The sequence below is a fragment of the Tamandua tetradactyla genome, chromosome 5 (genome assembly GCF_023851605.1).
Source record: "Tamandua tetradactyla isolate mTamTet1 chromosome 5, mTamTet1.pri, whole genome shotgun sequence".
NCBI classification, from domain to species: Eukaryota; Metazoa; Chordata; class Mammalia; order Pilosa; family Myrmecophagidae; genus Tamandua; species Tamandua tetradactyla.
Genome location: NC_135331.1, coordinates 99,347,480 through 99,373,455, shown reverse-complemented (window position 1 = coordinate 99,373,455; position 25,976 = coordinate 99,347,480). Strand labels below are relative to the sequence as shown.

Sequence of the window (25,976 nt, the reverse complement as noted above, 5' to 3'; positions counted from 1 at the left end):
TAACAAGTCAATAACTAGAAAAATAACACAATAGAAACTAAATTCTCATAGCACTCAAAGAAAAACATGATCCAACTTGATTGAGGATAATTTAAGTTGCTTTCCTTTATATGATTTGCGGGTTTCTTTACATAGGGACCTGGCCTGTGTGTGTCATCTGGAATGGGTGTAACAAATGGGGAGGATTCTGAGGTTTAATTTTTTGTGGGTTTGGGCGATAGGACTAGGCTAAAGAGGGTATCTGGAACCAAGAAACGAACTAAAGGGGCTACTCACAGTGCATTGAATTCAGAACTTCTCTTGGTGACACCATAACCATGAAACTGCATTTATTCACAGAAATGGAAAGGAAAGTAGAAAAGAAGTAGAGGTAAAAGAAGTCGACTTTATAACAGAAATTAATTACCTTTAGCGAATTTTATATCCTGGTTCCGAAAAAAAACCTGTCAGAATTCCAAAGAATAAAAATTTTATTTAAAATAATTGGCTAGCTTCTTTTCCTCTGAGAATTTGCCCACTAAGCTTCCCTGACAATTAATATTTAAAAAGCAGTGTTAGGAAGAAAAAATGCTCAATATGTGTTATACTACTGTTTTTGAAAAAGCATTTTCACATGTCATACAGAAAATTTTGTTGCTTTTTTCTTTCTGAGTAATTTGATTAAATACTGTAATTCCAGTAGCCATTCTACCTCTGATCTCAAGAGATTTATTTAATTCTTTACTCATCTATCCTTTCAGTAAAGAAGGTGAAAAATTTCCCAGCAATTCTACAAGATATAAATGTTCTTTTCAAAAAGAGGCTTGTGGTCTACCTCCTCAGGTCTTTTGAACTCAAGAAAATAAAAATGATGGTTGGTACTGAGGAGGGCTTTCTCTTTCTTATCATTACCTTATCCTGTTCTCTCCACTTCAGAATACATGGAAATCAACCTAAGATTGCCTTTTTATTAAAGGCTCTTCATCTCTCCTACTGGTACTTGAAACACCATCTGGGTTTCTCTTCTCTTTCCTCTCCCCTGCCTGTTTCTCCACATAACCAGGGTCGTGATCAGTAATGAGATACAGAGGCTTTCACTTCCAGGACATCATCAGTACAGAGAAAGTTCAGAATACAAGTTTCCTTCCCTTGATGACCAAATGAGTGCAATGTGAAATATGAATAAAGACATTTCCTAAGGAATACAAATCAGCTTCACATAAAAATTAGCCAATATTCAAGAATTAAAACAGGCTTAGAAAACTTAAAGTTTCAAATTAGTGCTTAGGGAAAGGCCCCCCCATATAGTATTTTATTTTCCTTTTTAAGGAATTTAATTGTTGTTCTGTAATTCTCAGTCTTTATACCAATTTTGTCCCCCTTTTTTGCATTTTTATGAACTTCCTTTCCAAGGAACTAATTTTGAACTGACAACCAGTGAGTCTAGAGTTGAAAATACAATTAAAAGCCTTTTTCTTAGAAAATATTTTGCTGAAAGATATTTTGTTCTTTTTTCTTTTGGGGGGGCTCTCTCATGCTAGGTTAAAAGAGTGGAGACTTCTATAAGACATGGATAGATGCAAACATGTAGGGCGGTTACGACTGGCCCAGGACCACTCCATCCTGAACCCTCAGAAATGGTGCTGCATGGAGTGCACCACCACCGAGTCCGTGTGGGCTTGTCTGAAGTGCTCCCACGTGGCCTGCGGCCGGTACATTGAGGATCATGCTCTTAAACACTTTGAAGAGACTGGACACCCTCTAGCCATGGAAGTCCGGGATCTCTATGTGTTCTGTTATCTGTGCAAGGACTACGTGCTAAATGATAACCCGGAGGGTGACCTGAAGCTGCTGAGAAGCTCCCTCTTGGCGGTCAGGGGCCAGAAGCAGGACGAGCTGATGAGACGCGGGCGGACGCTGCGGTCCATGGCTTCCGGAGAGGACCTGGTCCAGCTGCAGTGCACTCCTCAGGGACAGCCGCAGATGCTGACGGCTCTGTGGTACCGGCGCCAGCGCCTACTGGCCAAGACGCTGCGGATATGGTTCGAGAAGAGCTCCCGGGGCCAGGCAAAGTTGGAGCAACAGCGGCAGGAGGAGGCACTGGAGCGCAAGAAGGAGGAGGCGCGGCTGCGGAGGCGCGAAGTGAAGCGGCGGCTGCTGGAGGAGCTGGCCAGCGCCCCTCCACGCAAGAGCGCACGGCTGCTCCTGCACGCGTCCCGAGACTTGGCCAAGGCCGAGAGGCGCCCTGCCACCCTCCCTACCTCAAGGAAAACAGTTGGCGGTCAATTCAAGCAGCGTGGCAAGCCGGCCATGACTCCGGGCGTCACGGGCCTCCGGAACCTGGGAAACACCTGCTACATGAACTCCATCCTCCAGGTCCTCAGCCACCTCCGGAAGTTCCGAGAATGTTTTTTGAATCTTGACTCGTCGAAAACGGACCATCTGTTTCCCAAAGCGACCAATGGGAAGGCTCAGCTCTCTGACAAGCCAACCAGTAGCTCTGCCTCTGAAGTACCCACGAGGAGAGACAGGGCCGAGTGGTGTGACCCGGAGGGCCTCTGCTTGAACGGTGGGGCCTCCATCAACAGAAGCCTAGAACTCATCCAGAACAAGGAGCCAAACTCAAAGCACATTTCCCTCTGTCATGAACTGCATACCCTTTTCCGAGTCATGTGGTCTGGAAAGTGGGCCCTGGTGTCACCCTTTGCTATGCTTCACTCTGTGTGGAGCCTGATCCCTGCCTTCCGTGGATACGACCAGCAGGATGCACAGGAATTTCTTTGTGAGCTGCTGCACAAGGTCCAGCAGGAGCTCGAGTCAGAAGGGACCACTCACCGGTTCCTCATCCCCTTCTCCCAGAGGAAGCTCACCAAACAGGTCTTAAAGGTGGTGAATACTATATTTCATGGGAAGCTACTCAGTCAGGTAGGTGTATGCCTCACCTTCATCCCATCTCTGCCCATTGATAGAGAGGTTTGTATGTTAGAGTTTGGACTGCCTTGTGAGTGCCTTCCTTCAGGATTATTAATTAGGATGGCCAATATTTTCTATCATTGTGCATATGTGAGGATGGCCATTGTACTGCACATTGTAATAGCACTGTTGATAAGCTTGCTTCCTGGCTCTTTCTGTCCATATTTTTAGTTTAATTTGCCATGTCGCTTCATTCTCAATGAATGTCTTTAGCTTTTAATGACAATATGAGTAATATATAATATTTTCATTGTTAAATATCTGTCGTTAGCAGGCCATCCTTTGATCAGTTTTAGGAATTTGACCATAGTTTGCCTGTAACTCTGGCTCCAAAGTAGTTTCAAACAGGATTCTTCCTTCCCAGGTCTTCATAAGCATTCTTTACATAAAAGGAAGGGAGATGGCTGAAAGGATGCCAAAGGCTTGAGCAAGCCTCCTTCCTATTTCCATTACTTTTCATTTCGTGGATTTTTAGCTGGCTAGAGACATAAGCAAAGATTCCTAGATAAGGCCTTGTGAGCATAGGCAGAAAGAGAATTTTTATTGTAAAAAAAGCGGGGGAGAAGGGGGTCAACTTAAGAGATTCAGGTGAAACTTCTGCACTATGTTACTGATGTTTGTGTCTTAGTTTTTAGAGTTTTATAAAGAAAGATGAGTGGGTTGGGAACAGAAATTGTATTTAGGCTTTTGGCTTTTTAATGTAAAAGGAGAGCATTTATCACCTCTTCTTCCACCCGTAAGGGGTCTTAGGAAGAAAGGTGCATTCTGGGAAGGTTATAGTGGGAGAATAGATTTAATCACACAGTGTCCTGAAGCTCTGCAGTCACAGAGAACAGTGTAGGGACGTGCAAGGAAAAAGGGCAAAAAGGAGGGCAAGTTGGAAGTTGGGTGGAAGGTGCAGAGTCAGGAAGAAGAGTGTTTGGGTGAGAGAAGCACACAGTGACCTGCAAATTCTCCATCTAGGGCTGATTCCTTTAATAATTCCGTGGGAACATGCAGTAAGTACCACTGCAGCATTGAATGGTAGGTAAAGCACACTTTGGGAGAAGAGAGGAAGAAGAAAGGGATAGATGATGATTTTTATGCTGTATGGTTTTCCAATTCAAGCCTACATTAAATAGTTTAAAATGTATGCCAGAGGTGAATAGTCTCTGATTCTTTTCATTAAAGTTATGTTTATTATTTTTATATTATTTTTAAAAAACTATATACCCAGTTTGGTCAAGTTAGGTGTCTTGTAAAAAAGTGAGTGAAAACATACGTGGAAAGCATGGAAGCTAATAACTTGTAAATCTTTTCATTTTAGGTCACATGTATATCATGCAATTACAAATCCAATACCATTGAACCCTTTTGGGATCTGTCCCTGGAATTTCCTGAACGTTACCACTGCATAGAAAAGGGGTTTGTCCCTTTGAATCAGAACGAGTGCTTGCTCACTGAGATGCTGGCCAAGTTCACAGAGACAGAAGCCCTGGAAGGGAGAATCTACGCTTGTGACCAGTGTAACAGTGAGTGCTGTATGGAGAATGGGGGGGATGAGGGTGTGCATCTGGTGTACCAGTTTAAAATGCTTCTTTTGCCCCTTTAGGAAAAAATAACACTGAGTAATTCTAAAACACCTTTTAAAGAAGGTCTTTTTCTCCAATTTTACTGAAAACAAGCATATAGACCTGTTTTAGGTTCTTCAGCTGCTCAAGAAAATGCCATTCAGTGAGTCAGTTTAAACAATAGGAATTTATTCACTCACAGTTTTGAAGCTAAGAGAAAATATAAATCAAGGTGTCATCAAGGTGGTGCTTTCTTCCCAAATACTGGTGTTCCCAGGCTGGTTGCCAGCGATCCTTGGTCCTTGGTTCCTGTGTCACATGGCATCCTCTCCTGGCCTCTCCATTCTCTTCTGGTTTCTATTGAATTTCAGCTTCTTGCTTCCTGTGGCTTTTTCTGTCTGAATTTCATTCTGCTTATAAAGGGCTTCAGTAATAGGATTAAGTCTCATCCCGACTGAGGTGGGCTACACTTTAATGGAGTAACTTAATTAAAAGATTCTATTTACAATGGGTGTACACCACAGGAATGGATTAAGTTTAAGAACATGTTTTTCTGGGGGTACATACAACTCCAGGCTGCTGCAGGACCTTATATATTTAAAAAAGAAAACAAAACTAGGAGTTGTGCCTCATTTGATTCCTCCTGTAAGAATGTTAGTACTTAGTCTCCTGATGCTGCAGGGGTGCTGCTTAAATCCACGAATATACAGTCTGGTATTTAGTTTGTATTTATTTAATCTAAATCAGGTGGTATAGCCTGTTTGCAAGCTACAATATCAGAAAAGCATGGTTTAATACTGATTTGGTAGATACTAAAGTCTGTTGGAAGCAATGCTAAAGATTGGTACAATGACATCAAAAAACAAATCTTAAGGTGTATCTCTCAGGGCAGCTTCATGGATATTTTCTGAGTTTTCTTTTGTTTTTGTTTTTGTTTCCCTTCATGTTGCTGAAAGGTTCACATTTCAGAGAAAGTCAGAAGGAAGTTATTCTAGTTTGCTAGCTGCCGGAATGCAATACACCAGAGACGGATTGGCTTTTAATAAAAGGGGATTTATTTTGTTGGTTCTTCAGAGGAAAGGCAGCTAACTTTCCACTGAGGTTCTTTCTTACGTGGAAGGCACAGGATGGTCTCTGCTGGTCTTCTCTCCAGGCCCCTGGGTTCCAACAACTTTCCCCGGGGTGACTTCTCTCTGCATCTCCAAAGGCCTGGGCTGAGCTGCAAGTGCTGAGATGAGGAATGGCGAGCTGCTTAGGCTGTGCTATGTTGTGTTCTCTCATTTAAGCACCAGCCAATTAAGTCAAATGTCACTCATTGCAGCAGACACGCCTCCTAGCCGACTGCAGATGTAATTGGCAACAGATGAGGTTCACATACCGTTTGCTTATGTCCGCAGCAACAAGATTAGGTATGCTCACCTGGCCAAGTTGACAACTGAATCTAACTAACACAGAAGTACGTCTCCTCTATCATGGTTTTAATTTTAAAGTGAAAATCTTTCCATATGTTACAAGACCATCCCATGCAGGGCCCTTCTGTCTTGCTATACTAATGCTTAATGCTTCTGCTAACCTATCATGGACAGAAGAAATGCAAATACTTGGAAGCTCATCTTTGGTTTTTATGGCAAAATAAAGATTTGAAAACAACAAATACAACTAAAGGCTTGCACAGAGAACTAGAAGTCAATTTGCCACCGTATAATAGTTTGGACTACACAGTTTTGAAACTTAATATATTTGCATTTGTTTTTTAAACGTACAAAATTATGGGAAACCTGTTACGCTTTTTGAAGGATCAGGACAAAAATCAAATGGCATGTTTGATACCGTTCTTCCATCTTAAAAAAACTCTGAAATGCTCTACCTGATTAATTGTAGACCCACCTGTCCTGTTCCATATTGAGATATATAGGCAGGTGAGTTAAATTATTGTATTAGAGCTATAGCTGGCCTTTTTTTTTTAGACTAGTGATTCATAAGGCTTTCTACTTGTAATGAACACAAATATGTTAGCAGCTTTATCTCCATCATTCTCAGATACATGATAATATTAGGTGAATACTTTTATTTTTGTACAAAAAGATTGTTCTTCTGGTGACAAATATGCTAATTTATCAGGATTTCTCTAAGCAAATACAAATAATGGACAGGGTAAGGAAAGCTATGATGAAGGGACAAGATACACGCTGGTCTATTCTGAAGTTTCAAAACTGTCAGCTTTCATCTTTCTGTGTATCAGCGTAATCAAATAGAGACAGAACTGAACATTCTCAGTTGAATCAGTGATTTATTTTTCTTTGTGAATTTCATTTTAAGGAAACAAAGCTGGATTCTATATTGTCTTTGTCTTAGCTCACACACTCCCTCTACTGAGGGTGGCAGTCATTGCCAGGGTTCCTAGGCAGAACAGTAATTTTCAAAAATCACCTATTGTATAATCTAGGAATGCCTGGAGTGTATAGTAATAGTGACTGTTCTAGTTTGCTAGCTCCTGGAATATAATATACTAGAAGCAGAATGACTTTTAAAAATGGGAATTTAATAAGTTGGTAATTTACAGTTCTAAGGCTGAGAAAATGTCCCAATGAAAACAAGTCTATAGAAATGTCCAATCTGAGGCATCCAGGGAAAGATACCTTGGTTCAAGAAGGTCGATAAAGTTCAGGGTCTCTCTCTCAAGTGAGAAGGCACATGATGAACGGGGTCAGGGTTTCTCTCTCATCTGGAAAGGCATGTGGCGAACACGACATCTTCTGCTAGCTTTTTCTTCTGGCTTCTTTTCATGAAGCTGCCTGGGAGGCGTTTTCCTTCTTCATCTCCAAAGGTTGCTGGCTGGTGGACTCTGCTTCTCATGGCTATGTCATTCTGCTCTCTCACAATCTCCCACTTTCTCCAAACTGTTTCCTCTTTTATAGGATTCCAGTCAACTAATCAAGACCCACCCGAATGGGTGGAGACACATCTCCACCTAATCCAGCTCATCAGCCGCTCTTGATTAAGTCACATCTCCAAGGAGATGATCTAATTACAGATTCAAGCATACAGTACTGAATACAGATTAGAAGAAACAGCTGCCTCTACAAAATGGGAATAGGATTAAAACATGGCTTTTCTAGGATACATAGATCCTTTCAATCCCGCACAGTGACTAAATGTACAAATTTAAAAATGTTTTTGCATGAGGAAGAACAAAGGAATGTCAGTACTGAAGGGTGTTGAAAATAGACAATAATTCATATTTTAAAACTTTAACTTACATGTGAGGCTAAAGCAAAAAATATTTATTTGGTACAAAATTTATATTTTGACTAGTGCATTTCCCAATATAACTCATGTGGACAGCATAATTGAACACCATAAATACATGGAAGATTGAGTAGGGCATGAGAGTTTGTATGTTTGTCCAGAGTCACACCCTGATAAATCCCAGAGTAATTTAAACAGTGAATAAAAAAGTATCTGCAAAGTACCCTTGGGGGAATGGTGAGAAAGGGAAAAATTCAACTTTCCAAGTGGAGAATTCCTGATAATCTCACAAGCAGTGAGGACGACCAGAGCAATAGGCTGAGCCCTCAGTCTTGGGGTTTGTTCATGTGAAACTTATCCCCACAAAGGATAGGCTAAGCTTACTTAAAATTAGGCCTGAGAGTCACCTCTAAAGAACCTCTTTTGTTGTTCAGATGTGGCCTCTCTCTCTCTCAGCCAACACATGAAGTAAACTCACAGCCCTCCCCCTCTCTACGTGGGACATGACTCCCAGGGGTGTGGACCTTCCTGGCAACGTGGGACAGAAATCCTAGAATGAGCTGGGACTCAGCATCAAGGGATTTAGAAAATCTTCTTGACCAAAAGGAAGAAGAGTGAAATGAGACAAAGTGTCAATGGCTGAGAGATTCCAAACAGAGTCAAGAGGTTATCCTGGAGGTTATTCTTGCACATTAAAAAGATAGCACCTTTTTAGTTAAGGTGTAATGGAGAGGCTGGAGAGAAGTGCTTGAAAATGTAGAGCTGTGTTCCAGTAGCCATATTTCTTGAAATGATTATATAATGATATAGCTTTTGCGATGTGACTAGCTGCCGGAATACAATATACCAGAAACAGAATGGCTTTTAAAAAAGGGAATTTAATAAATTGCTAGTTTACAGTTCTAAGGCTAAGAAAATGTCCCATTTAAAACAAGACTATAGAAATGTCCAATCTAAGGCATCCAGGGAAATATGCCTTGGTTCAAGAAGGCTGATGACTTCAATGCTTCTCTCTCAGCCAAAAGGGCACATGGCAAACATGGCGGCATCTGCTGGCTCTCTTGTGGCTTTACAAAAGGGACTTTCTCCAAAATGTTTCCTCTTTTAAAGGATTCCAGTAAGCACCTCCACCTTCAATGAGTGGAGACATACCTCCATGGAAATCACCTAATCAAAAGCTACTACTCCATGGGAACAATCAAAATGCTCCTACCCAGCAATACTGAATGAGGATTAAAGGATATGGCTTTTCTGGGGTCCACCACAGACTCAAACCAACACAAAAAGAGATCACCTTTTTAGTTAAGGTATAATGGAGAGGCTGGAGGGAAATACCTGAAAATGTAGGGCTGTATTCCAGTAGCCATATTTCTTGAAATGATTGTATAATGATGTAACTTTTGCAATGTAACTGTGTGATTGTGAAAACCTTGATCTGATGCTCCTTTTATGTACCTTATCAACAGATGAGTAAAACATATGATTAAAAATAAATAAAAAGGGGAACAAATGTTAAAATAAACAGTAGATTGAAATGCTGGTGATTGGTGAGGGGAGGGGGTATGGTATGTACGAATTTTTTTCTTTTTATTTCTTTTTCTGGCTTGATGCAAATGTTCTGAGAGGTGATCATGGTGATGAATATACAATTATGTGATGATAATGTGAGTTTTTGCTTATATACCAAGAATGGAATGATTGTATGGTGAGAATGTGTTTATCTGTTATGTTTTTTAAAAATTTTTTTAATCACCTATTGACTAGGAATGTAAAATAAGGCCAGAACAGATCCCCCTTTGAATTATTTCTAATCATGCCCCCATATATGCCTGCCAGCCCTGGTAAAAGCTTCTGCTATGGCACATGCATTCTGCTGCAGTCTATCCTGAGAAGTAACAGCTTCACGTTCTGTTACATAGAAAACTCTGTGATGTATCATTTGCCTGCGATTTGCTACTTTTTGTGAGTGGTACAAACTGACAGGGGCTGGAATCAGAAGCCAAGCTCTTGGAACACTGAGACCATGATATCAACAGCTCACAGATAATCAGCCGGCACCACAGTGTATGACTGATTTTATATTCCCATCCATTCCCCAATTTACTTAATATAATAGAGCAGTTATCAGTACATAGTTATAGAGAAGGCTTCTGATGGAAATTATAAGAACTTTATTTCCTAAATTTAGTTTGAAATGCTAGTGATCAATGAAAGCGAGGGGTAAGGGGTGTGGTATGTATAATCTTTTTTTTTTTCTGTTATCGTTTTATTTCTTTTTCGGTTGTCTTTATTTCTTTTTCTGAGCTGATGCAAATGTTCTAAGAAATGAAGAATATACAACTATGTGATGCTATTGAGAATTACTGATTATATATGTAGAACAGAAAAAAAAAGACCTTTATTTCCATTATTTATTTGCTGACATGTAGAAATGCATTGCCTCCCCAATCAGTAGCTTCAGAAACAAACTGGAGTGTGAGGACTGGTTCTGCTTAGGATTGGGGGACTTTAGCCCACCTGTCAGCCTTGGCCTGCTTGGCTAACACTGTATTTTTATCCAGGAAACATGTTCCAAGAACCAGGTACAGTATAATAATACAGCAGTAGCAGAATTTCCTTTCTAAATGTTTGTATATGCCACAAACAAATCATTCCAAGTAAGTATTTTCGGGGGGTGTACAGGTAGTTCGGTGGTAGAATTCTCAGCTGCCAGATGGAAGACCCAGGATTGATTCCCAGCCCATGCGCAAGCCACCCCCCCCCCAAAAAAAAGTGCTCAGTATTTATTAATCCTCTTCTTCCTAAACCTGAAATATGTGTATTAACCCCATTTTACTGGTGAGGAAACTGAAGTTCAGCAGTTTAAATGATATGTCCAGTAGCATACAGTTATCTGTGAAGAGGAAAAAGAATTAGGCCTCACAAAGCAAAATAAATGCCCTTTAAGTTATATAATGGTGTGTGATAATTTAAGTTGCGAGCCTACATATAAAGAACCCTTAGAGGGTGCCAAGATGGCAGCTTAGCGAGGTGTGGGATTTAGTTAGTCTTCCAGAACAGCTACTAAATACCCGGGAACAGTACAGAACAACTCCTGGGGCCATGTCAGTGACTGGACACACAGCGTACCCCAGTCTGGACTGGCTGCAAGCCCCCCAGAACCGTGAGTTGCCCAAGCTGCCATGGCCAGTGCCCCTCCCCCACAGCTGCTTCCCAGAGGGAAAAGGAAAGGGACTTTACCAGCAACAGGGGCTGAGCGCAATAAAGCTTCAATTGTGGAATTAATTCACAAATTCTGACTGCCAAAAATCAGCCCCCAACTCAGCTGAACCTGGTCAAAGCGGAGGTTGCTGATTTTTGCCCCAGCGCTGAGGGGGCAGGGCTAACAGAAAAAGAAAACAAGAAACAGGTTTTTCGGATTGGATAGCACATAATGCTTGAAAGGGTCTGGGCTCTGAAGGAAAGGAGGGGGCACATAGCATCTGAAGCTACACAAAGCAACATACTAGCTTATGCTCTTGATTGGTAAACCTGAGGAACGGGATCCTGCTCTGAGAAGGATTTTTCTCTTTCTTTTTTTTCTTGTGGGTGTGTTTCTACAAAGACTGAACTGCCTTTGGATACAGTGGCAGGGCTTCTCAGACTGCAACTGCCCCAGGCATAGGAAGAAACTAGCTTATGGGAGAACTTGTCTGTAGCCTGTGCCTTCCCCAGGAGAGGGGTGGGGCCCAGTTCAGGTAGATGCACTCCCTCAAAGAATTCAGGCCCCAGGGTTTGGAAATTTGAAGGCATTAAAGCCACCCTGCAACCTCTCCTCTGTCTCCACCATGACCCCAGCAGGGAGAGTCTGCCAAAGTTAAGGGTACCACATGACCTTATGCTGGTGGGACCTGCAGGCAGACAAGCACCACATACTGGTCAGGATAGGAAAAACAGAGTCCAGAGACTTCACAGGAAAGTTTTTCAGCCTCCTGGTTCTCACCTTCAAGGAAAACTGACACAGGTGACTCTTTCCTCCTGATAGAAGGCCAGTTTGGTCTGGGAAATTCTGGCTGGGGTCTATGATACCTAAGTAGACCCTCCTAAGAGTTGGAGGGGGGAAGCCACCAACAGGCAGTATAAGAAACAAGAAAACAAGAACTGAAAAATTCTGCTCTGTTCAACGAAACTAAGCTAGTGGTCCAGAATAAGCTGAACTGAATGTCAAAGAACAGACAGACAACAAAGTCATCCAGCAAGAAAAGACTAAAGAGGTGAAAACAATCTCCAGAATAAACTAATTAAGGTAATTAAATGCCTAGATGCCAGCAAAAAATAATAAACCACGCTAGGAAAACTGAAGATACGGCCCAGTCAATGGAACAAACCAGCAATTCAAATGAGATACAGGAGCTAAAACAATTAATTCAGAATGTTCCAACAGACATGGAAAACCTCATCAAAAATCAAATCAATAAATTGAGGGAAGGCAAGGAATGAACAAAAAGAAGAAATCAAATGTCTGAAAAAAACCAAATCACAGAACTTATGGGAATGAAAGGCACAGTAGAAGTGATAGAGAAAACAATGGATACCTATAATGTCAGATTTCAAGAGGCAAAAGATAGGATTAATGAACTGGAGGACAGAGCTTCTGATCCGACAAGCAAAAGATAATATAGGGAAAAGAATGGAAAAATATGAGCAGGGACTCAGGGAATTGAATGACAACATGAAGCGCATGAATAGACATGTTGTGGGTGTCCCAGAAGGAGAAGAGAAGGGAAAGGGAAGAGAAAAACTAACAGAGGAAATTATCACTGAAAATTTCCCAACTCTTATGAAAGACTTAAAATTACAGATCCAAGAAGTGCAGCATACTCCAAACAGAATAGATCCAAATAGACGTACTCCAAGACACTTACTAAACAGAATGCCAGAGGTCAAAGAGAAAGAGAGAATCTTGAAAGCAGCAGGAGAAAAGCAATCCATCACATAAAAGGGAAGCCCAATAAAGACTATGTGTAGATTTCTCAGCAGAAACCATGGAGGTGAGAAGACAGTGGGATGATATATATAAATTACTAAAAGAGAAAAACTACCAACCAAGAATTCTATATCCAGCAAAATTGTCCTTCAAAAATGAGGGAGAAATTAAAACATTTTCAGACAAACAATCACTGAGAGAATTTGTGACCAAGGGACCAGCTCAGCAAGAAATACTGAAGGGAGCACCACAGGCATATACAAAAAGACAGGAGAGAGAGGTATGGGTGTAGAAATGAAGATTATCAGTAAAGGTAAAAGGAAGAAAAATTAGATATGACTTATATAATCCAAAAGGCAAAATGGTAGAAGAAAGTATTACTCGTACAGTAATAACACTAAATGTTAATGGATTGAACTCCCCAATCAAAAGACGTAGACTGAAATCTGTAGTGTTTCTATACACTAGCAATGAACAAGCTGAGGGGGAAATCAAGAAACAAATTCCATTTACAATTGCAACTAAAAGAATAAAATACATAGGAATAAATTTACCTAAAGAGACAAAAGACCTATACAAAGAAAACTACAAAAAACTGTTAAAAGAAATCACAGAAGACCTAAATAGATGGAAGGGCATACCGTGTTCATGGATTGGAAGACTAAATATAGTTAAGATGTCAATTCTACCTAAATTGATTTACAGATTCAAAACAATACCAATCTAAATCCCAACAACTTATTTTTCAGAAATAGAAAAACCAATAAGCAAATTTATCTGGAAGGGCAGGGTGCCCCGAATTGCTAAAAGTATCTTGAGGAAAAAAAAGGAAGCTAGAGGTCTCACGCTGCCTGACTTTAAGGCATATTATGAAGCCACAGTGGTCAAAACAGCATGGTACTGGCATAAAGATAGATATATCAACCAATGCAATCGAATAGAGTGCCCAGATATAGACCCTCTCATCTATGGACATTTGATCTTTGATAAAGCAGTCAAGCCAACTCACCTGGGACAGAACAGTCTCTTCAATAAATGGTGCCTAGAGAACTGGATGTCCATATGCAAAAGAATGAAAGAGGACCCGTATCTCACACCCTATACAAAAGTTAACTCAAAATGGATCAAAGATCTAAACATTAGGTCTAAGACCATAAAACAGTTAGAGGAAAATGTAGGGAGATATCTCATGAATCTTACAATTGGAGGCGGTTTTATGGACCTTAAACCTAAAGCAAGAGCACTGAATAAATAAATAAATAAATGGGAGCTCCTCAAAATTAAATACTTTTGTGCATCAAAGAACTTCATCAAGAAAGTAGAAAGACAGCCTACACAATGGGAGACAATATTTGGAAACGACAGATAAAAGTCTAGTATCCAGAATTTATAAAGCGATTGTTCAACTCAATAACAAAAAGACAGCCAATCCAATTACAAAATGGGAAAAAGATTTGAACAGACACCTCTCAGAAGAGGAAATACAAATGGCCAAAAGGCACATGAAGAGATGCTCAATGTCCCTGGCCATTAGAGAAATGCAAATCAAAACCACAATGAGATATCATCTCACACCCACCAGAATGGCCATTATCAACAAAACAGAAAATGACAAGTGCTGGAGAGGATGCGGAGAAAGAGGCACACTTATCCACTGTTGGTGGGAATGTCAAATGGTGCAACCACTGTGGAAGGCAGTTTGGCGGTTCCTCAAAAAGCTGAATATAGAATTGCCATACGACCCAGCAATACCATTGCTAGGTATCTACTCAGAGGACTTAAGGGCAAAGACACAAACGGATATTTGCACATCAATGTTTACAGCAGCATTATTTACAATTGCAAAGAGATGGAAACAGCCTAAATGTCCATCAACAGACGAGTGGCTAAACAAACTGTGGTATATACATACGATGGAATATTATGCAGCTTTAAGACAGAATAAACTTATGAAGCATGTAATAACATGTATGGACCTAGAGAACATTATGCTGAGTGAGACTAGCCAAAAACTAAAGGACGAATACTGTATGGTCCCACTGATGTGAACCGACATTAGAGAATAATCTTGGAATATGTCATTGGTAACAGAGACCATCAGGAGATAGAAATAGGGTAAGATAATGGGTAATTGGAGCTGAAGGGATACAGACTGTGCAACAGGACTGGATACAAAAACTCAGAAATGGAAGGCACAATACTACCTAATTGTAATGTAATTATGTTAAAACACTGAATGAAGCTGCATCTGAGGTATAGTTTTTATTTTATTTTATTTATTTATTTTTTTAATTTTTTAATTTTTATTTTTTTCTCTCTATTATCGTTTTATTTCTTTTTCTGTTGCCTTTCTATTTCTTTTTCTGAATCGATGCAGATGTACTAAGAAACGATGAATATGCATCTATGTGATGATATTAAGAATTACTGACTGTATATGTAGAATGGAATGATTTCTAAATGTTGTGTTAGTTATTTTTTTTAATTAATAAAAAAAGGCAATTGTAAAATAGAAGAAGGATGATACAATAAAGTATGCTTGATTTAAAAAAACAAAAAGACATAGACTGGCAGAATGGATTAAAAATCAAGACCCATCTATATGCTGTCTACAGGAAACACATCTTAGACCCAAGGATAAACATAGGTTGAGAGTGCGAGGTTGGGAAAAGATGTTTCACGCAAATAACAATCAGAAAAGAGCAGGAATAGCCATACTAATATCCAACAAATTACACTTCAAATGCAAAACAGTTAAAAGAGACAAAGAAGGACACTATAAATTAATAAAAGGAACAATTCAACAAGAAGATATAACAATCATAAATATTTATGAACCAAGCCAGAATGCTGCAAAATACATGAGGCAAACATTGAAAAGGGAAATAGACACATCTACCGTAATAGTTGGAGACTTCAATTCCCCACTCTCATCAATGGACAGAACATCTAGACAGAGGATCAGTAAAGAAACAGAATTTGAATAATACAATTAATGAGCTAGATTTAACAGATATTTATAGAACATTACACCCCACAACAGCAGGATATACCTTATACTCAAGTGCTTCATGGATCATTCTCAAGGATAGACCATATACTGGGTCACAAAGCAAGTCTCAACAAATATAAAAAGATTGAAATCATACAAAACACTTAATCAGATCATAAAGGAATGAAGCTGGAAATCAATAATAGGCAGTGTGCCAGAAAATTTACAAATATGTGGAGGCTCAAAAACACACTCATTTTTTAAATTATTTTTTATTAATTTTTAAATTAAAAAAAATGAGAAGAAACACAAACGTTCTTAACATATGATCATTCCGTTCTGCATATATAATCAGTAATTCACAATATTATCACATACTTGCATATTCATCATCATGATAATTTCTTAGAATATTTGCATCAATTCAGAAAAAGAAATAAAATGAAAACAGAAAAAAAACTATACATACCATACCCCTCACGCCTCCCTTTCATTAATCACTAGCTTTTCAAACCAAATTTATTTCAACATTCGGTCCCCCTATTATTTATTTTTATTCCATTTGTTCTGCTCGTCTATTGATGAGGTAGATAAAAGGAACATCGGACACAAGGTTTTCACAATCACACAGTCACATTGTGAAAGCTATATCATTATACAATCATCATCAGGAAACATGGCTACTGGAACACAGCTCTACATTGTCAGGTAGTTCCCTCCAGCCTCTCCATGACATCTTGGATAACAAGGTGATAGCTACTTAATGCATAATAACCTCTAGGATAACCTCTCGACTCTGTTTGGAATCTCTCAGCCATTGACACTTGTCTCATTTCACTCTTCCTCCTTTTAGTCGAGAAGGTTTTCTCAATCCCTTGATGCTGCGTCTCAGCTCATTCTAGGATTTCTGTCCCACATTGCCAGGAAGGTCCACACCCCTAGGAGTCATGTCCCACGTAGACGGGGGAGGGTGGTGAGTTTGCTTGTTGTGTTGGCTGGAGAGAGAGGCCACATGTGAGCAACAAAAGAGGTTCTCTTGGGGGTGACTCTTAGGCCTAATTTTAAATAGACTTGACCTATCCTTTGTGCGGTTAAGTTTCATATGAGAAACCCCAAGACTGGGGGCTCAGCCAGTAGCTTTGGTTGTCCACACTGCTTGTGAGAATATCAAGAATTCAACTTGGGCAGGTTGAATTTTCCCCCACTCTCATCATTCTCTGAAAGGGACTTTGCAAATACTTTTCCACTCATTGATCAAGTCACTCTGGGATTCATCGGGGCATCACTCTGGACAAACCAAAAAAATCTCTTGTCCTGCCTGAGATTCCAAGTACTTATGGTGTTCAGTCAAGCTATCTGCATAAGTTATATTAGGAAATGCACTAGTCAAAATATAAATTTTGTACCAAATAACCATTTTTTGCTTTAGTCTCACATGTAAGGTGAAATTTTAAAATATTAACTATCATCTATTTTCAGCGCTCTGCAGTAATGACATTCCTTTGTTCTTCCTCGTGCAAAAACATTTTTTTAATTTGTGCATTTTGTCACTATCATTTTACACTCTAGGTATTTCTAGATTATACCATCTCAATCTTTGTCGTCTATCTTTCTTTGTGATTTATGCCTCCAGCCCTCCTCCCTCTATCATTCTCACATTCAGCTTCATTCAGTGTTTTAACATAATTGTGTTACAGTTAGGTAGTATTGTGCTGTCCATTTCTGAGTTTTTGTATTCAGGCCTGTTGCACAATCTGTATCCCTTCAGCTCCAATTACCCAATATCTTACCCTGTTTCTATTTCCTCATGGTCTCTGTCACCAGTGAAATATTCCAAGTTTATTCACTAATGTCAGTTCATATCAGTGAGACCATACAGTATTTGTCCTTTTGTTTTTCGCTAATCTCACTCAGCATAATGTAATTAAGGTCCATCCATGTTGTTACATACTTCATAACTTTATTCTGTCTCACAGCTGCGTAATATTCCATCATATGTATATGCCACAGTTTGTTTAGCCACCTGTCTGTTGATGGACCTTTTGGCTGTTTCCATCTCTTGGTAATTGTAAATAATGCTGCTATAAACATTGGTGTGCAAATATCCTTTTGTGTCCTTGCCCTCATGCCCTTTGAGTAGAGACAGCATATAGATGGGTCCTGTTTTTTTTTTTTTTTTAAAGAAAGACAGAGAAGGAAGGAAGGATAGAAGGAAGGAAGGGAGGAAGAAAGGGAAACATCTTTAAACATTTTCTTATTTTTTATTATATTTTGTTTGTTTGTTTTTTACATGGGCTGGGGCCGGGAATCGAACCGGGGTCCTCCGGCATGGCAGGCAAGCACTCTTGCCCGCTGAGCCACCGCGGCCCGCCCAAGGGTCCTGTTTTTTAATCCATTCTGCCAGTCTATGTCTTCTGATTGGGGAGTTTAATCCGTTAACATTTAGTGTTATTACTGCACGGGTAGTACTTTCTTCTACCATTTTGCCTTTTGGATTTTATATGTCATATCAAATTTTCCTTTTTTTTTTTACCTTTACTCATAGTCTTCCTTTCTCCACACCTCTCTCTTCTGTCTTTTTGTATCTATCTCTAGTGCTCCCTCTAGTATTTCTTGCAGAGCTGGTCTCTTGGTCACAAATTCTCTCAGTGATTTTTTTGTCTGAAAATGTTTTAATTTCTCCCTCATTTTTGAAGGACAATTTTCTGAATATAGAATTCTTGGTTGGCAGTTTTTCTCTTTTAATAATTTAAATATATCATCCCACGGTTTTCTTGCCTCCATGGTTTCTGCTAAGAAATCTACGCATAGTCTTATTGGGTTTCCTTTTTATGTGATGGATTGCTTTTCTCTTGCTGCTTTCAGGATTCTCTCTTTCTCTTTGACTCCTGACATTCTGATTAGTAAATGTCTTAGAGTACGTCTATTTGGATCTATTCTGTTTGGAGTATTCTGCACTTCTTGGATCTGTAATTTTAAGTCTTTCATAAGAGTTGGGAAATTTTCAGTGATAATTTCTCCATTAGTTTTTCTCATCGTTTTCCCTTTTCTTCTCTTTCTGGGACACCCACAACATGTATATTCGTGCACTTCATGTTGTCATTCAGTTCCCTGAGTCCCTGTTCATATTTTTCCATTTTTTCCCCTATATTTTCTTTTTTTTGTTGCATTCCATATATTCCGTCCTCCAGTTCACTAATCCTATGTTGTGCCTCTCAAAATCTACCATTGCAGGTTTCCACTGTTTTCTTCATCTCTTCTACTGTGCCTTTCATTCCCTTAAGTTCTGTGATTTGTTTTTTCAGACTTTTGATTGTTTCTTTTTGTTCATTCCTTGTCTTATTTCTATCCTCCCTCAATTCATTGATTTGGTTTTTGATTAAATTTTCCATGTCTGTTGTATATTCTGCATTAATTGTTTCAGCTCCTGTATCTCATTGAGATTCTGGTTTGTTCCTTTGACTGGGCCATAACTTCAATTTTCCTAGTGTGATTTGTTATTTTTTGCTGGCATTTAGGCATTTAATTACCTTAATTAGTTTATTCTGGAGATTGCTTTCACTTCTTTTACCTAGGGTTTTCTTGCTGGATGAATTTGTCTTCTGTCTGTTCTTTGACATTCAGCGCAGCTTTTTCTGGATCTCTAGCTTAGGTTTTGTTTAACAGAGGAGAATTTTTCAGTTCTTGATTTCTTGTTTCTTTCCCTGCTTGTATGGTTCCTAAACCCACCCCCACCCCCACCCCCACCCCCACCCCACCCCCCACCCCCCCCCACCCCCCCCCCCCCCCCGCCTTAGGAGGGTCTGCATAGGTATTATAGACCCCAGCCGTATTTCCACAGACCAAGCTGTCCTCCTATCAGGAGGAAAGAGTCACCTGCATCAGTTTTCCCTGATGGTGAGACCCAGCAGACTGAAAGACTTTCCTGTGAAGTCTCTGGACTCTGTTTTTCTTATCCTGCCCAGTATGTGGCACTTGTCTGCCTGCAAGTCCTACCAGCATAAGATGATGCGGCACCTTTAACTTTGGCAGACTCTCCCTGCTGGGGGCGTGATGGAGACAGAGGAGAAGTTGTAGGCTGGTTTTAATGGCTTCAAATCGCCAAGCCCTGGGGTCTGAATTCCTTGAGGGAAGGATTCCACCTGGGTTGGGCTTCACCCCTCCCCTGGGGATGGCACAGGCTCCAGACAAGCCCTCAGAGGAGCTTGTTTCTGCCTATGCCTGGTTCCTGCCAGCCTGAAAAGTCCTGCCACTGTATCCAAATGCAGTGAAGCCTTTGTAGAAACACAGCCACAAAAACCTCTGTTTCTTTTTTTTTTTTTCTTTTTCTGTCAGCCCTACGGCCTTGGTGCCAGCACAAAAATGAGCGACCTCCGCTTTGACCAGGTTCACCTGAGCTGGGGGCCTATTTTTAGCAGTCAGAATTTGTTAATTAATTCCACAATTGGCATTTGGTTAGTCTCAGCCCATCCTGCTGGTGAAGTCTCCTTCCCTTCTGGGAAGCAGCCTGTGGGGGAAGGGTGCCGGCCGCCACGGCTTGGGGAACTCACCGTTCTGGGGGTGCTCACAGCCAGTCCAGCTGGTCCAGACTGGGGTATGCTGTGTGTCCGGTCACTACATGGCCCCAGGAGCTATTCTGTACTGTTTCTGGTTATTTAGTAGTTGTCCTGGAGGACGAACTAAAATGCACACACTGCTAAGCTACCATCTTGTCCCGGAAGTCCCAATACTTTTTAATTATCAGTTCAAACATACTCTGGGATGTATCCAGGCATTACATTAAGCTGCACAGAATTACAAGCTCACATTCCCATTCTGAGCTCCATATGTTTGGGTTGTTTAAATGATCTATCAAATGATGTCCTGAAGCACATGACAAGATGGATGAGCCTTAAGAATGTATTCCTGAGTGAAATAAGCCAGACACAAAAGGATAGATACTATATGACTTCACTTTTATGACCATGGTAACCGTAAAATCAGAGGCTTGTAATAGAGAATATAGGGGACTTAGAGATACATAGAAGCTAGAGATGGGTGAATGATTAGCTAATGTGGTTGAACTCAAATGTAAGGGAATAGATAGGAGTGAAGATGATTCACTAGTGGGTCTATAAATGCCATATTGAAGGTAAACATGATTGTATAGACCTTTAGGTCCCACCGATTAACACAACAAATATAAATAAATTCTTGTATGAACTAAGAAAAATAAAACAAAAAATAAATGATCTATCCAGAGAGGTTGAGTTAGATCATATGCTACAGAAAATTTAGGTTTGGAACAAAATAAACCTCTCTTCCTTTGGTCTCATTGGTAGGTAAACCCTGTATTCTGATTTACTTAATCACCCTGACTGGCTTTGTTCGTATCTCTAACTGAAGCCTGATCTTGTTTTCAGTTTCTTTAAAAGTTGTTATATGTGGCAATGCTGACTTTCAGACCTGCAGAACTCCTACTCTGAAGTCTTAGGTATAACACAACCAGGTTATACATATATATAGCATAGCCTCTGAAAATCTAGATATAACAATTACAGCTCTGGACTAAATGTGACTGCTATAAGAGCTTACAATCCAGGCTGCAAATTTCTAATAATTTTTTAAAAGAGACCATACAATATTTGCTCTTTTGTTTCTGGCTTATTTTGTATCACATAATGTCCCCCCATGGGGTTCCTTTTTGAGGTAAGGAAATGTTCTAAAATCAATTGTGATGATGGTTACACAACTCTGTGAATATACTAAAAACATGAATTGTATGCTCTAAATGGGTGAATTGTATCATATGTGAATTAAATTTCAATAAAGCTGTTTAAAAAATAAAGAAGAATGAAGGACATTCAGGGCTGGCATGGCAGCTACATGGCCATCAGGAACACAACCTCTGTTTTTCTGCCTTACTGTCCTACTGCATGACTTCCATCCTTAAGGTTACCTCATGGTCCAAGAGTTCTAGTTGCAGACAGTAGAGGGACAAAGGATGCACCTTACAATGAATCAGCTTTCTTTAAGCAGCCATATCAAGAATGCCACACAATAATTTCTTTCATCACATTAGCCAGAACTTCTTTGGCTACACCATGCAAGCATGCGAGGCTGGGAAATGCAGTATTTACAGAGGTTCACCTTGCTGACCCAAATAATACTGAGAATTTAAGGAGAATGCATATTGAGTGGCACATTATTGTCTCTGCCATAGCTAGAAAAGAATGATACTCCTGACATTCTATGTCTTATACCTTCCCAAACCATATAGGCAAACGACGAAAATCCAATCCAAAACCCCTTGTTCTGAGTGAAGCTAGAAAGCAGTTAATGATCTACAGACTACCTCAGGTCCTCCGGCTGCATCTTAAAAGATTCAGGTGAGCTTGCTCTGGGAGTCCCAAGTAGACTGTGAGCTATGGGAATAACTGTTCAAAGGCTTTGGTGAGGGCAAATGTCTTCTTTGGTGTTGGGAGGGGGAAGCCTATTGCCTTAAAGGGACCTTGCTCTTTCCATGAAGATTAAATGTTTCATGCCCAGTTCCCAGCTGGACCCCTTTTTAATTGGCTAGCCTGCACTGAGTGAAGTTTTTGTAGCCTCAATTAGACATAATGTAAATTCATCTCCAGGAGAAGGTTTAATATAATCTGTGAAAAGGGCAGGTGGTAGATCACAAAAGATTTTACTGACTCTTTTGTTTAAGGATTTCTAGCTTCAGATTATGTGGACAATGATTACTACCATTTTACTGATGAAAAAACTAAAACTGGAAGGTTAGGTTTTCTTAGTTCCCTGCTTTGATCACATATGCCAGTTTAACTAGTAAAAAGTTTAAATCCATGTTCTAGGTGGTCTGGCCGTAATCATCGAGAGAAGATTGGGGTCCATGTCGTCTTTGACCAGGTATTAACCATGGAACCTTACTGCTGCAGGGACATGCTCTCCTCTCTTGACAAAGAGACCTTTGCCTATGATCTCTCCGCAGTGGTCATGCATCACGGGAAAGGGTTTGGCTCAGGACACTATACAGCCTATTGCTACAACACAGAGGGAGGTGCGTGCGCTTTACTCTGTGGGGTGGGTGACACGGAAAAGGGTTCATTTGTCCACATTTTATTGCTTTTCTTTTATTTCAATCCCATGGGTCATCTGCAGAGGGAAATTACATTCATTAAAATCTAGTGGAAAGAATTACAAACATTGGATTCAAATTTTGGATATAAGTAACAACATAAGGTTGTCTAAGAATTAGAAGAGCTGACACATGTAAAAGTGTTTAGAGCAGTCCTAGCCATACTGATTGCTTAATCACTGTTGGAGGTTATCGTTCTTGTTATTAATACTTCTATTGCAGACCTCAGTTTCCTTCTTAGTTAAGAGGAAATAATACCAATTTAACATCATAAGATACTGAATTAATTCCATTATCCTCAACTCATAATAAAGCTGAGGGCATTTACTGAGTTCTGGGCACCATGGGAATTGCAGGAAACAAGAGTACCCCCCCTCCAAAGGAATTTTCAGTCCTCCTTATCCAGAGAAGAGCCTCCCAGCTACTGCACTGAGGCAGGTGGGCTGCAGATGTATTTTCAACAGTATACAGATCTCGAACCCCTCAGTCCATTGGGCAGCAACAGCCAGTAAGCAAATAATTTTTATTCCTTATAAACCATCCTTTATCACTCCCCTGTATTTTCATTTCCCCTCTCCTCCTCCTTGTCTTCCCATTTCTTAATCCCCAATTTCCTGGATGTCTTTGTAGAATACCTAATGGGCAATGAAGGATCCTGAGTAAAACAAAGGACAGAAATTATAGCCAGTCAGTATTGTAAGCACTATTGTGGTGGGGTTTTGTAGGAAGGGGGTTAAAGACAGTGGTTACAGGGAAGTCTTAGAGATTCTGTTGGTTTTGTTTGTCTCTTCCACCAACATAATCAAAGATTGGCTATATGCAGAACTCCTCTGCCCCTTTCTTCATTTCCTGGTTTTGCCTGCTGATTGAAAATGTGTAAGTCATTTTCTCTCTTTCTCTCCTTTGGTTTCCTAGGTTTTTGGGTTCACTGCAATGACTCAAAGCTGAATGTATGCAGTGTGGAAGAAGTGTGCAAAACCCAGGCCTACATCCTTTTTTATACTCAAAGAACAGTACAGGGCAATGCAAGACTCTCAGAAACCCAACTCCAAGCTCAGGTGCAGTCCAGCAACATCGATGAGGGCAGACCACGGACATTCCCCTGAATGGGAGGCATGTATCAAGGACTGGCTTGTTTTTAAACTACTGGTGTCCAAACATCTTTCCTCTTATGGGAAATAAGGCTTACTGCAGGAACAGATCACTAGGTTTGCCTTACTGGATCGAGAGAAGGTGCCAGGTGATTCATGCCTATCATAAAAGTTGTAGTCACTTTCTTTTGAATGGATTCGGAAATCCCCTCCTTTCATAAAAAAAAAAAAAATCAAAAGGATTTTTTTTTTTATAAAGTTGCTAGTGAATATAGAGGGACCTGGATAGAGTAAAGAGGGAGTAAATTGATCATATATATCCAACCACCTTTTCTCTCCATAACATGATTCCCCTGCTAGTCAGAACCTCCTGGCAGCATCAAAAGAACTGTCAGAAGTCAGCAGCCTTGAACAAAGGGAGTCCACAGTGTGCAGCCCTGGGCTGGCAGCTTGCTGGTAGGATTGGGGATAGGGGTGGGGGTAAAGTCTAAGGATTTGTTTCCACAAAGGAAGTAACCCTTGAGAATTGAAAATGTGCACACTTCCTTTTTTTAGGGGATAACAGTTAAAGAAAGGAGAAAGATGCATGGAACCAGTTTTCCCATGCAAAATGGGAGGTTTTACAAGTGTCATACCCTCCCTAGCTGCTGCTATGATTTAATCACTCCACACTTCTCCTGATACTGGTATGACCTGCACAAGGGTCAGTTCATATGGGAAAGCAATAGTCTAGTGCCCAGTGTTTGTTGCATGTTGGGTCAAAGGGCACTACTGGCACCTACCCCAGTTCTGAAGCAAATCCTGGTTCAGGTACAGGCCAAGCATTTGGTATGGTTTAAATTGGTCCTTGGGTCAACTGTCTTGAGGGTCCCCCCCCCCCCCCCCCCCCCCCCCCCCGCAGAACTCAGTTGGGGGTAGGCAGAGTTTATCTGAATGCCTGTCACCAATTTTCAACATGGTGCAATATGCAGCTTCTTAGCCTACAGCTTCTTTTCCTGCATTTGAAGAGCTAGAACATTCCTGTTTACCACCAGGCTTGTGAGCTTGTTTTCTTAGGGCATGGGAATTGCTTAGGAATCTGCCACCTACATGTCTGAATAGTTTGTAATTGATGGCCCCGACCTGTTTCCACCCAAATCTGATAATCCCACTGTCTTTACCCACCCACACTCAGTCCAACCCCGATGCTAGTAAAATATATCCTTTTTAAAAAATTGGATCGGTTTCTAAATGGAATGAAATTGCCCAGTTGGAAACCTTCCTACCCATTAGGCACCACTGAATTTACCTTCTCAATTCTTCTAGACTTCCCAGTGAAAGTGAATGGCAAACAGTAATTCTCATTGTAGTGGTTGCTGCTGTGAGCCTCAGCCTGTAACTATGAATGCTCATCTTTTGACTGAGTATATCATATTCATATTTAAATTCAGGTGGAAGTATAATTGTCAGTTGAAGGGAGTAGATGTGGAAGGGAGTTTGTGGGGGGGGTGGGAATGGGGAAAGAGGCAAAACAATGAAGACAGTACTTTGGCTGTGCTGTTGAGCCATGTTTCCCAAGCAGATCTGTAGCATTTGCTATTGACCACTTCTGAGATGAACTCCCCCATAGGACCTGCCAGAAGGCCCTAAAACAAGGAGAAAATTCAGACAGAAAATGGCTTACCCTGATAGGGAAGAGGGGAGTGACTATATTTTAAATTAAACTTGCTTTTTCCAACACTGTGAGGTTTCTGTAATATTTAGCTTTTATTTGGAAGCAATAGCGTATGGCATTTTTTATGCTCTCTGGTGTATATCGTCTACTGCAGGCTTCTGTGTATAGGCTTTGCCCCAGGCTCACCCTCTTCTAGACACTGTTTTAAAGTGTCACAGCTGATGCTGCCAGAGGCTCTGATGTGAAGTTGTACTCTCTAGATCCATATTTTAAGGCAGCGTGATTGGTGAAGACTTTTTGTGGTGACAGAAAATCCCATTAACTCAAAAACTAAGGAGAGTTACAAAAAAAAAAAAAAGGAAAATGTAAATTGTGCCTCATCTTTTATTGAATCTTATATTT

At 40.3% G+C, this 25,976-nt stretch overlaps 1 protein-coding gene across 1 annotated transcript; it reads left to right on the top strand.

Annotated features, from left to right (window-relative positions):
* Nucleotides 1-1,548: 1,548 nt before the first annotated feature.
* USP49 (ubiquitin specific peptidase 49) lies at nt 1,549-24,113 on the top strand. The gene is made up of 5 exons (XM_077161776.1): nt 1,549-2,904; nt 4,259-4,463; nt 21,969-22,077; nt 22,546-22,751; nt 23,745-24,113. Exons 1-5 carry the CDS (start codon nt 1,549-1,551, stop codon nt 23,933-23,935), a joined length of 2,067 nt encoding a protein of 688 aa, XP_077017891.1. The 3' UTR covers nt 23,936-24,113.
* Nucleotides 24,114-25,976: the final 1,863 nt, after the last annotated feature.